General features: G+C 53.7%; 1 protein-coding gene across 1 annotated transcript; it reads right to left on the minus strand.

The window, feature by feature from the left end:
• Positions 1-2,057: 2,057 nt before the first annotated feature.
• Positions 2,058-10,961, minus strand: LSMEM1 (leucine rich single-pass membrane protein 1). Its single transcript, XM_028525955.2, has 4 exons — positions 10,550-10,961; positions 6,486-6,617; positions 4,774-4,902; positions 2,058-2,908 (listed from the first exon to the last, which is right to left on the minus strand). Exons 2-4 carry the CDS (start codon positions 6,610-6,612, stop codon positions 2,778-2,780), a joined length of 387 nt encoding a protein of 128 aa, XP_028381756.1. The 5' UTR covers positions 6,613-6,617; positions 10,550-10,961; the 3' UTR covers positions 2,058-2,777.
• Positions 10,962-11,553: the final 592 nt, after the last annotated feature.

Genomic DNA, 11,553 nt, shown 5'->3' on the forward strand with positions numbered 1-11,553 from the left:
GTGGGGGCAGGGCGGATGCGGAGTGGAAGTCTCCTGCAGTCTGCCGGTGGCGACCTTTGCGGTCATCATCATCGTAGGGTCGTCCCCGTGCGCCCTGGGGACCAAAAGGCTGCCAGCGCGCAAGAAGCGCAGGTTAAACCACCGGCTGTGTTTCCAGCCGCCTGTCTGCCCCCTGCAGGTTTTCTCTCCCGTGTTCTGCTGTCAGAACAGCCCCCAACGCCCCCCGGAAACGTTGACCAGCTCCCAGAACTGGGGAGTAAGCCGGGTTCAGGGGGGTCATCGGGAGAGGTCACGGCCACATGGGGACGCCTGCCTGGAACCGGAATCCGCAGGCAAGTTCGCTCCGAACCCACTCTCCGCGCAGCCACCCCACCGAACAGCCCCCGACTCACCGTGGTTCCTGAAAACCACGGGTCCCCACCCGCATTCCCGCCCGTGGCGTCAGCCTCGCTGAGAGTGGGGTCCGCAGGCCATGACTGTCTCTCACCGCCCACGTCTCCTTCACCGGGTGGAGCCGGGACCGCGTCTCCGTCTCCTCCGGAATGTTCCGGAGTGTCAGCGCTCACCGCTGGGCCCCGCGCCCGTGGCTCAACACCCACTCGTCACTCGGAATTGACTCCCTTCTGCGTTGCTGTTTCGTTTTCCAAGAATCCTTTCCCTCTTCGCAGAAACTAGACTTGCCTTCCAATCAGGTTTTCCCTAAAAATGTTAACTGAGAAGCCTTTGCCTTCCTCCAATGAGAGTGGGTGAACACAGGGATGCTGATAAAGCTTGTTTTCATGTTTCCTCTTTTTAAAAAAATGCACTTCCTGCCATGACCGATGTGGCTCTGTGAGTGGGCATCGTCCCGCAAAGCAAAAAGTCACCGGTTGTGGGTTCAGTCCCCGGTCGGGGCACATATGAGAGGCAACCGGTCAATACGTCTTTTTCACATCGATGTTTCCCCCTCTCCCCCTCCCTTCCTCTCTCTCTAAAAACAAATTAAATTTTTTAAAAATGCACCTGCTGACCCCGTGGAAGGCTGGCTGTTGGTCCTGACACTCTCTCTCCGTGTCCCAGCTGCTGTCGGGCAAACGCACTCACGGAGAATGTAGATCAGCAGTCTCCTCTGAAGACACTTCCCCTCTGCCCATCCTCTGCTGAGTTTAAATGGAGCCATCCCTTTAAGCTGGCAGAAAATTAGTTTAGACACCCTGACACAGAGCGATCTGTTTGCAAGGAAACGATCTTTTTGAGCAACCAAAACGGGCTATCGTGGCACAGTATTTTCACCCAGTCCAGGTGACATGCACGCCAGCGTTCCTCCCTTCTCCACAAAAAAAAAAAAAAAAAAAAAAGGGTGACATGCAGCCAGCCAGTATTTGAAAACTGGGTCCACGGAAGCTGTTCTCCGTGGGTGCAAATGCCTGGGCCGTGCCAGCGGGAGTTCTCCGGGCCTGGGCCCCGCCGGCCACACAGGGCGGGTCCTGGGGGGTGGATCCCCAAAGCGGGGTGAAGGGTGGGTCGGACACAACTTGGTGCTGTAAGAACCGCGCATTCCTTGGAATAAGAATCATTTTTCCCTGAGCACAAAATGCATCTACCGTGCAGGTAGAAAGATGTTTCAAAACACGTTACAAGCACCAACAGATTCTAGGAGGGAAATCGGGTCTTCCTCATTTCTGGTTTCTGAAGCAAAGTCACAGCGAACCTTGAGGATTCCTCTCCCACGTCCCCACAACAGGCCACTAAGAATTTTCCGGTAAATCCACATTTCAGATTTTCAAAGTATTCTGTGTGTTAGCTGTCCATTTTAAGCCCAGGAGCATGCAGGGCAAGTGTTTTTGAGTGTAGAAATAGGTAAAACATCTTGTGTTTATTTCGTTAACTATTTAGTGTTACAGAGCCTTTAAAGCTCATTTTTTACCACACTGCATCTTACAAACCGTGTGCCTCATCTCTTGTGCCAGCACCAGGCGGGTTCCAAGTATTCCAGATGCACCACTTCCTGCTGCAGTGCAGTCTGGACATAGACGGACCGGATTTCTTCCAAGTGGATCGGCGGGGGACTGAAGGATGTTTTTTGTGTGTGAGAAACCAAGCCAACAAAGCTTCTATGTTTACATACAATGATACCTCTCCTCTGTCCCCCACTGGCGTGTAAGCCTCTCTACAGTGGGCAGTGTGCAGAAAGCTCCATAAACGCTGGTGGAATAAACTGGGTCTCTCCTTTGACCCCCCCTTCCCCACCATACACACATGACTACCAGCAAATACCAGGACGAAACCAGCCCTGCCGTCCGCCCGTCGCCTGTCCCTGGGGAAATAAGAGTCCACGTTTAACCACCTGAGCAGAATGTCTTTTATTAAAAAGATTGCCTGTCCTCTGGTTCCCTGGACCACAAATGCTGTCCTTCCCTGTGGGAGTTTAGGAAGGTGCGGGAGGCACCCCACACCTTGCTGGGACAGTGACCTTGTTCTGGTGACAGAGCACCACTGTCAGGACATTGCGTTATAGGGCTGAACTCTCTTGCTTCTTATTGGTTGCCCTTCATGCCAGCCACCCACCTCACCCCATTAAAGCTGCAGGGCCTGGCCATAAAATGAGCCCCTGTGGCCACTATGCACCCCTTCGCCGGCCGCGGAGTTGCTCACATCCCTGCGGCAGGAAGCTGGCCCCAGGGCGGGCCTCCTGTCCAGATAATCCACCCTCGGCAGAGAAGCCGGGCTCCCAGCCCCGCGCACGCCCAGCCCGGCAGAAGCATGGAGCTAGCAGGTGCTCTTGGAAGATCCTCTCTTCAGTTCTGTCGCGAGTGCAGCTGGTTGAGCCGCTTTACAATCATGCCGTTGAGTTTCTTGAGATCATCTATGTCCTTTCCCTCAGCCGCCAGTCTCCGCAGCATGTGGTCCATCTTGTTTCCAGTCTGAACTTCAAAATGGAAAGCAGAAATGTTACATTGGTTGCCAGCGTCAGAGCCCTGGGTAGGCAGGTGCTCAGCTTGTAACCTTGGGGAATTGCACCCGCGGGAGATGGGAACCCGCCCCACCGTTCTTGTGACACTGTTTCTGTAAGTGGGGACTCTGACTAATATGCAGCTGCTAGATACACAGCATGTTTGTATAAAACCCTGGGAACTATCTTTCAAAGATACAGACTTTGACCTTCAGGCGCCCCAGCTCTGGGAGATTTGCTGACCTTCCACCATAAAACCAGGATGACACACCCCAGACCATCCCTTGACCAGTTTCGATGTTCTTGACTGTGCTCGTCTGCACGTAGAGAACTTTTCACCCCCTGCCTCCATCTCCTGGTTCTGTTCCCCTCTCACCCCCATAACCACCTCTGCCTGCCCTGAGTCATGGAGATAGGCTTTGGGACAAGAGTCCCCCCTGTTCTCAGGTGACCGGCACTTGAATAAACCATTTTCCTTCCCACCAGCACCTGTCTCGTGAGCATGGCCGGACCCGCATTTGGTCACAGCCTGAGCCCTGAAAAGCCCCCTTTGGCGAACCCCCGCTCCGACAGTCCATGCAGCCAGCAGGTCCGGGAGAGGTCTGCTAAGGGTTAGATCACCCATCAAGTGACTTAGTCTCACAGCCTCTCCGTGCCAGCCTGTGCGACCTTGGGCAGCGTAGTGCGCCTGGAGTCACACGGGCCCAGGCCCGAACCCCAGTTCTGCTGGGAAAATGTGCAGAGTTGAACTCTCTGGAACATGGTCCTTCGTCAGTAAAATCTGAAATACTAGGCACTACCTTGAGGGGTAGAGAAAGAATTTAAGTTAATGAACTGATGCATCTGGCACAGAGTAATTGTCCAATAAAAAGATACTTGTTTATTCAAGTCTTCTTTCTGTTTCTTAGTACAGCTTTGCCCTCAACAGAAAACACTAGAAGCAAATGTACGATAAACCCTCTTCACACCAGAGGGACAGAATAATGCTACTCAAGTGCCCAGCCCCTGATGTCTGTGAGCCCCATCCAGCACTTGCTAGCTGTGCGCCCTGGGCACGCTCACGAACCTCTGTAAGCCTGAGTGTCAGCACTGGGCAAACCGGCATCAAGCACTCAGCCCGGTGCCCGGGACAGAGCGAGCACCCGACACACAGCGTCTCTTCGTCACCCTCCTCCTCCGTCATCTCACTGCTCACCATCCCGGCGAAGCAAGACCCTCCTTCGGGTTGCTGCCGGGCCAGTAGGCGTGGCCAAAATGTCCCCAAAGTTTAACTGGGTATTAACTCGTCATTACCCAAGGCGGGCACGGCAGGATGAAGCATTGTTTTGGTTTGGTTTTTAATTTTTTTATTGATTGATTTTAGAGAGGAAAGGAAAGAGAGATCAGTTTGTTGTTCCACTAAGTTACACACCCCCTGGTTGTCCCCTGCATGTGCCCTGACTGTGGGTCCAGACACAACCATGGCTCCAGCTGACTGGGCCGCCCGGGCAGGGCGTGTGAAGCACCCCCTGACGCTGGCACAACATTTCAGAAGAGTAATCCGCACGAAGGAGTTGGAAACCGACCATGACTATATGTCACAGACCTGCATTCACGGGGAAATCTACGCCTATGCGTGGGATTAAGGAAACCTAGAATTTGCAGAACAAACTGCCTACCACTTGACAGCTAGAGGCTCCCAGGGAGAAATTCAAGCGTTGTAGCAATATTTAACGTCCGTCCTTGTGAACTCCCGGCACTGGGGACGCCCTCGGGGCCTTTGCTGAGCAAAACGAAACATCAGCCGCGAAGCTAGCGCCTGCAAGCAGCGGGAACCCCCCCTCCCCGCCCGCGGTACTCACTTATTAGAAATATGACGAAGGAGACGAGCGCCAGGCTGAGGATCAGCACGACGATGAGCCCCAGGAAAAACAGGCCGTAGCTCCCGCTTCCCGAGGCGGCGCCGCCCCCTGGGACCTTCTCCGTGGGCACTAACAGAAACACAGACAGCCTGGTCACGAAGCGCCCAGCCGGAGCGGAGCCGGACAGTCCCGGGGGTCCGTTCCCTCTGATCACGCCGCGAAGCGGGGTTCCCGGCCTGACCTTGCGCGCAGCGCCCCCTGTGGGAAGGGAATTCTTTGCGTCCCCCCGCGTCAGTATTCAAAGGACCAGCAGGGCCCAGCCAGCTCCTCACCCCAGTTTGGGAACTTCTTTGAAGATCGTGGTAACGCTGAGCGTGGCAGAACGTGGATTTTTTGTTGTTGTTGTTGGGGTGGAGGGGATAAAGAAGTTAAAGGTTCGGAGTGGAGACTCTGTTGCCCTCTTCCCAGCGTGACCCGGGAGGAAAGGCAGAGGGCTGCGGGACCCCCAGTGCTGGGCTCTCCCCCCCCCTCGCCCCGGGAAACGGCCGTCACTGCAGGGGACATCGCTGAGCCTGGGCCCAGATGAACAAAACGTGGCCCTGATGGATCTTGGTTTCTTAAAGGAGTCTTCAGGACGGACACGCTCTGGAAACAAGGGTCTTTCAAACGCTTTGCCCTTGAACTGGGTGTGCAGCCGTGCGTATAAAACCAGCAGCTCCAGCCCAAACCATCAGTGGTCTGCACGTCATCATCACTTGGAAGGCCTGCCCCGTAGCCCCCCAAATTAAACTGAATACGAAGAAGAATGGGAACTCGGGGCACCGGAGAGGCTTGACTTGGCTTTTATTCTCTCCTACTTTGCCTCAGTCCCACCGGCTGTGCTGGGGGAGGGGGGGGGCTCGAATCCCACACACCCTACATCCCCCCCCCCACGCAGATAGCCTTTGCTTCTAAATCAGAGCAGCCCCATCAGCTGGCGCCCGAAATCCTACTTTCACTGAGACTGACCGCTGCAAGTAAAACAGGTTAAAAAAACTTCACACTTTAAAATAAAAAGAAAAGCAAGATTCAGGAAGAGAATAGGAGAAACACAAAATCGGCACCACACGAGTTTAGAGCGCCCGTGAAACAAGGGTCGAGAGTGCCGCCAGCACCTGTGCGTGAATGTGGGCGTTTAAGCTGGAAAAGATGGGGCATCGTCCACAATGTGTGGGGTGAGATACGCAGTCAGCGTTCAGCAGATTTTCTTGTTTTGCTCTCCCCCAAGCCCCGCCTTTTTTTTTTCCTAGCTCTCTCATTGGGGCAATTTGTCACTTGTTGGAAATTGAAGTGGACTTTTTTGACCAACAACTGTTTGACGATTTTTCTTTAAACACGAGATAAGTGTGTGGAACACTTTCTCAGCAGTTCGCTCTAGGAAAGGGGGCTCCCGCGGTGACCTGGCTGTGGACGCTACGAGGCCCGAGAGCCCCTCCCCCACCTTTCCAGGGAGGGAAACTCCGCAGGGACTTCTCAGAGCCTGGACGGCAAGGGTTCGGATCTTACTTAGGAGCCCAGAAGTCCCGCACCCTGATAACCAGGGCACCTTGGCGCGGAGCTGTCTCCAAGGCCCACCGGCCCTCCCCACGCCCGCACCCCCGGAGGAGGAGCCTCTGCTGGTCCCAGGCGGCCCCGCGGCAGGGCCGGCCCTCAGCCCGGGAGGGCGCACGTACGGAACAGGTGCTGGGATTCGGCAGGGCAGAGGTTTAGCTTGTGCAGGTCATTTATGGAATCCACGACGTACAGCTTTCTCTCTCCAGCAACGTCGTGAGAGCCAGCATCTGGAGAGGGGCGGTTCATCGTCCCTGGAAGAAAACAGCGGTCACCCCTGGGGCCGGCCTGGGGAGCTTGCGCCCCAAGAACGAGGACCCGTGGGGAGTGCCCACATATCCCACTTCCAGCTGAAGGCCTGGAAAAGATTCGCTCGCCCAGAAGAAAACAGTTCCGTTTGGGGACGACTTGGTTCCTATTGTTCTCGCTTTGCTTGAACAGTTGTGCCGTGCTTTGTACACCCTGCTTATCTGCACACTCTTCCCTCCTCCCCGATGTCTCCATTCTGCCTATATTTTCCCTGCCACCTTTTCATGTTGTCATTGATTTTAAGTATTTCCCCTTAAGAAAAATAGGGTTTTTTTTTTTTTTTTGGAGAGAGAGAGAGAGAAATATTGATGTGAGAGAGAAACATCGATTGGTTGCCTCCTGTACATGACCCGCCCCGGGATGGAATCCACAACGTTCTGGTGTACGGAAATGACACTCCAACCAACTGAGCCACCAGCCAGGGGTTAAAATATGTCCCTTATACCACATTGTTCATATTCTGGCTAGATAACTCAAATCCATCGAGCAAGAAGACCATGCCTAACCATCTGGAAAGATAAAATCAAGGTCATCCGCCTGGGGCCATGAGAGCAGACGAGAATATTACTGGGGTCCATTTGAATCACATGAGGCTTCCCTCCAGGGCTGGGATTTTCCATGTCGTGCCCCAATGTGGTGCACGAGTCTCCACCTTGAATGTGTTCTCAGGCCACTGCAGGCTGGCTGTGGGGCCTCCAGGCAAAGTCCAGGCAGGCTGAGACGGAACGGAGAGGAACCTGCGGCCACTGGAAGCCAGACTCCAGGGTTTCTGGCGTCCCCCACCCCCGGTTTCCCTAGACCGATGCCACCCACATCATAAATCGATTTTAAATTGAGGTTTACATTTAAGGTAATAGCCCCTAATGACAGCCCACGTTCAAGCAACGCTGAAAAGCCCGGATGGACTCACAGGTCTATTTTAAGGTGCCTCTCCAGCAGACAGAGACCCTGCGGCCTTTGAATTAATTCTGTGAAAGGCGGCCCCAGGAAGGCGAATTGCCATTGCTGTCAGAGCTCCAGCCGAGCTTCATCCTTTGCGCAAATGAGGAAAGTGACCTTTAGACGGCGGCAGATGTGCCGCGCCTCCCCCTGGGTGTCCCGTCTCCTCCCCAGCCCTCCCTCGCCCTCGCTCACCGCTCTGCTCCAGCCCCCCCCCCCCCCCCGGAATCCACCTGCCTTTCCTGCGTGCGCGTGCCGGACCCCGTCCCCCCTCCTACCAGGGCGTGTGGGAACCTCAGAGCGGCGGTCCGCCTCCGCCTCTGGCTTCCCCAGGGAGGGGTGAACGCCCCCCGCAGGGGTGGAGCCCGTCCTAGTCTTCCGTGCCCGCGCCGCTGAGTTGAGAAGCCAGTGGCTTCCGTTCGGGCGGGACACCTAAAATACTTTGTTTGGGGTTTTAATCTCACTATTTTTCAAAGAAGTCAAGGCGGTTAACAACAAGCTCACTGACAGAAACAAAGCTGAGGGTAGCAGTGCTCCTGGGGCATCTGGACGGCCGGAGGCCCAGGACTTTGGGCCTGATGCCGGCAGCGCCTCTGTACTTCCCGTGAACATTTAAAACACGTCCTGGAGCGGCCTGCTCCGGAGTGGAGAGAAACCGAGTCAGGAGGAGCCAAGTGTAGACAAGAAAAAACAAAAACATGTGAACACCCAGAGAACTGCACTCTAAAAAATCAAAACCCATTAAAAAAATAAAATAAAAAAGTAAAATAAAAACATGAAACCCCAGCAATTTCCCGCTAATACCTGAGACATACTAGTACTTGGAAAACACATGTCCCCGAGATACTCAACAAAAAATTCAGTGTGTTCGGTAAATCATGGACCTGTTGTGGTTTTTTTTGAAAGTTAAAAATTTAAAAAGGGTGTTATCCTGAAATGTTAATTACCAAGAAAATGGAGACAACTACTGTACTTGAACAACAATAAAAAAAATGCAAAAAAAGAATTTAAAAAAATGAGCAAGAACACAAAGGTCCCTGATTGTTCCAGAGAAGATACCATGGAAGCACTTTAGATACGGATATCACTGACTTCCAATTATAAAGATACCTCACAGGCATTCCTAAGGGAAAGATTTAAAGTGACCCAAAAAAAAGTAGCACCATAAAATCAAGGCTACTGGCTGGTGTCCTGTGACATTTTGAAACCATTCTTCTAGAAAAGCTTTCCATTTCGTCATCCCTTTGTCCTTCACTCCCCCCGCGCTGCTGTGTGGTGAGGAGTCAAGTTCGCCTGTGCTCCGTCAGAGGATCACCATCCCAAGCCGCTTCTATTTTGGGCGTGGTGACTAAGGCGGGGTTGCTCTCCGGATCTCCGGTTTAGAGTCCGTGAGCCTTAGCTTCCCCTTCGGGAATGTCAGGACTGCGCTTCAGTCTCACCCGGAGGCTGAGTCCGAGTTCACCGAGTCGCGGACCAGCTGGGAAATCCTCACCACCAGCCCTGACGCCAGAGCAGGGCAGCTGACGAAGTCTCCAAATTACTGGCCTTGCTACCCACTAACGAGGTGACTCAGCACACCACCGCGCCCCAAAGCACAGAAACAACAACTCAGAGTGGGCTCTGCGGAGCCCCGGAAGGAAATGTTGGGATGTAAGTAGATGCTCTCTCCAGCGTGCTTTCGGATGAACTGCAAAGCATGCGAATGAGAACTCAGCGCCAGCAGCGGAGAGAGCTGAGTCAGGGGCGTGTGGCTCGCGGCCGCCAAGATCCTGCAAATGACTCTGCCGGTAACAGGACACAAGGTCCCGTGGCCCTGACGCTTGACACCCAGTTCTTGCTCTCTTGGGCGGCTCCATATGAGGGTGTCATGAGGGCATCTGGAAAGGACCCCTGGGGCCGGAGAAGCTGGAGCGTTGCTGAACTCTGCAAGGCAATACCACCACCCTCCTTCCTAGCTCTGATGTGCAAGTTTGCTCGTTAAGAAACACTGGTCAAAACAGGATCCTCTTTTTTTCCCCCCGCTCTGGGAAGGGTGGGAGAAATGGAAGGAGAGAAGCAATGATTGGCTGCCTGTCACAGGCCCCCAACTGGGCACCTGGCCGGCAACCCAGGCCTGTGCCCTGACTGGGAATCTAACTGGTGACTTTTTGGGTTGCAGGCCGGTGCTCAGTCCACTGAGCCACACACCAGCCAGGGCCGAAGCCGCCTCCTTTTCATGGAACCCTCTCTAATTGATGCCTGGAGGGAAACACGTAAGTAACTTCATTTTCCTCTGGTTTAGGTCGACGCTAACAGCTCATTCTCTTTGTCATTGAGGAGCTCTTGGACTGCCTGTAAGTAAATATGCTGACAAATAAAGACAGTTGTCAATGAAAAATTGCTTTGCTCTTTCTTTTTCCCCGTAGGTCCTTGGCATCAAAACACAGGAATAACGCACACTAGTATTGTTTGCCATGATATTAGAATTGTCATAACTGGGCTTAATGCAAAGCTAGTAGGAAGCTTGAATTAAACAAAAGAGAAAAGAAAAAGAAAAAAAAAAAGCCCTGGCCAGGTAGCTCGGTTGGTTGTCGGAGTGACACCCCCTGCACAGACAGGGCCGTGGGTTCGATCCCAAGGAGGGGCATGTTCGGGAGGTAACCAAGTGATGTCTCTCTCTCTCTCTATCCCCCCCTTCCTTGCTCTCTAAAAAGCAATCCGCATATCCTTGGGGAAGGATTAAAAAAACATCTAATGGGAAGCTTTATGGCGTGAGTCATGGTAATTTGTTCTTTGATTCCATTTCAGAGTTTCTGCCTCGTCTCAGTGGGGAAGCACTCTTTCAAATCGAGTCTAAATCATTTCTAGCAAAAGTTAAAATCACGGAGTACATGCAACAAAAGACCTCCCAGCCCCAAGAATTCAGCCTCAGGAGAGTAATAGCATGCAAATTACTTACAGAAACGTGGGCTTTGACTTCCAGGTCCCCCCAAAAAGAAAAACGAAACTATTCAGAAGCAACTGCAATAAAACTTTCTAGAAATCCGAGGTCTTTCTTCGCCTCCCTCCCGCGACCGGAGTCCCAGCATGAAACTGCTGGTCTGTATTTAGAGGGAATTTAGCCAAGTAGGTGTAAGGTTCCAAGTCCCGGCCTTTTCTCATGGGACCTAAGGGTTTTAGGAAATATATCGCCGAAACTGTGCTCGAAAGAGAAACACCCAGCATGCCTCGGTCCGCGTGGTGGCTGACGAGGTTCTCGCTGGACTGAGTGCCTGTCCTTCTTTGGAGCGGAGCCTGTGCAGCTGGCAGGCGCCCCACAGGCTGCTGGTGTGCCCCTGAGATAGACGCCCGGGGATCGAGCGCTGGCCCGGGACTCCGAACCACCAGAGGACCACAGCCAGAGGGGCCAGAGGAAGGTCTCGACCTTGCAACCAGGACAACGGCCGGTCAGAGGGTTCCTGGGGCTGTTGGCAGCCCCAAAACCGGCGTGAGGGGGAGACCCCGGCTGCAGGCCGACCGCAGGTGACACAGGCACTTGGTCCCCTCGACTTCCTTTCCAGAGGCTTAGCTCCGGGTCTGATGCAGTGGCCTTCTTTGTGCAGGCTCCCTGCCAAGGGTGCCGGGACTAGATGGACACCCGTCATCCCCGAAACACACGGCAGGTCAAGGGTCAACCGTCCCACTCCACAGAAGTCCTTTTACACTGGTAGTCAGTTTGCGCCTCACTCTACGTTGGAGGTGGGGGGAAGAAATGGCATTTTTTTAAAGCTTCATCTATACTCAGGGACCAATTCAAAAGCACATTATGCATTTAGAAGTTAATGCCTGCTCTGGCTGGCGTAGCTCAGTGGATTGAGCTCGGGCTGCGAACCAGTGTCACAGGTTCGATTCCCAGCCAAGGGTACATGCCTGGGTTGCAGGCCATGACCCCCAGCAACCGCACGTTGATGTTTCTCTCTCTCT

This window comes from Phyllostomus discolor, chromosome 10, assembly GCF_004126475.2.
Source record: "Phyllostomus discolor isolate MPI-MPIP mPhyDis1 chromosome 10, mPhyDis1.pri.v3, whole genome shotgun sequence".
In the NCBI taxonomy this organism is placed as follows: Eukaryota; Metazoa; Chordata; class Mammalia; order Chiroptera; family Phyllostomidae; genus Phyllostomus; species Phyllostomus discolor.

Coding starts and splice junctions, on each gene's coding strand:
- LSMEM1 (XM_028525955.2), bottom strand. CDS start 6,612: ATGAACCGCCCCTCTCCAGATGCTGGCTCTCACGACGTTGCTGGAGAG. Junction 4,903..6,485: donor CGAATCCCAGCACCTGTTCC/GTACGTGCGCCC, acceptor TGTTTCTGTTAG/TGCCCACGGAGAAGGTCCCA. Junction 2,909..4,773: donor CTTCGTCATATTTCTAATAA/GTGAGTACCGCG, acceptor TCCATTTTGAAG/TTCAGACTGGAAACAAGATG.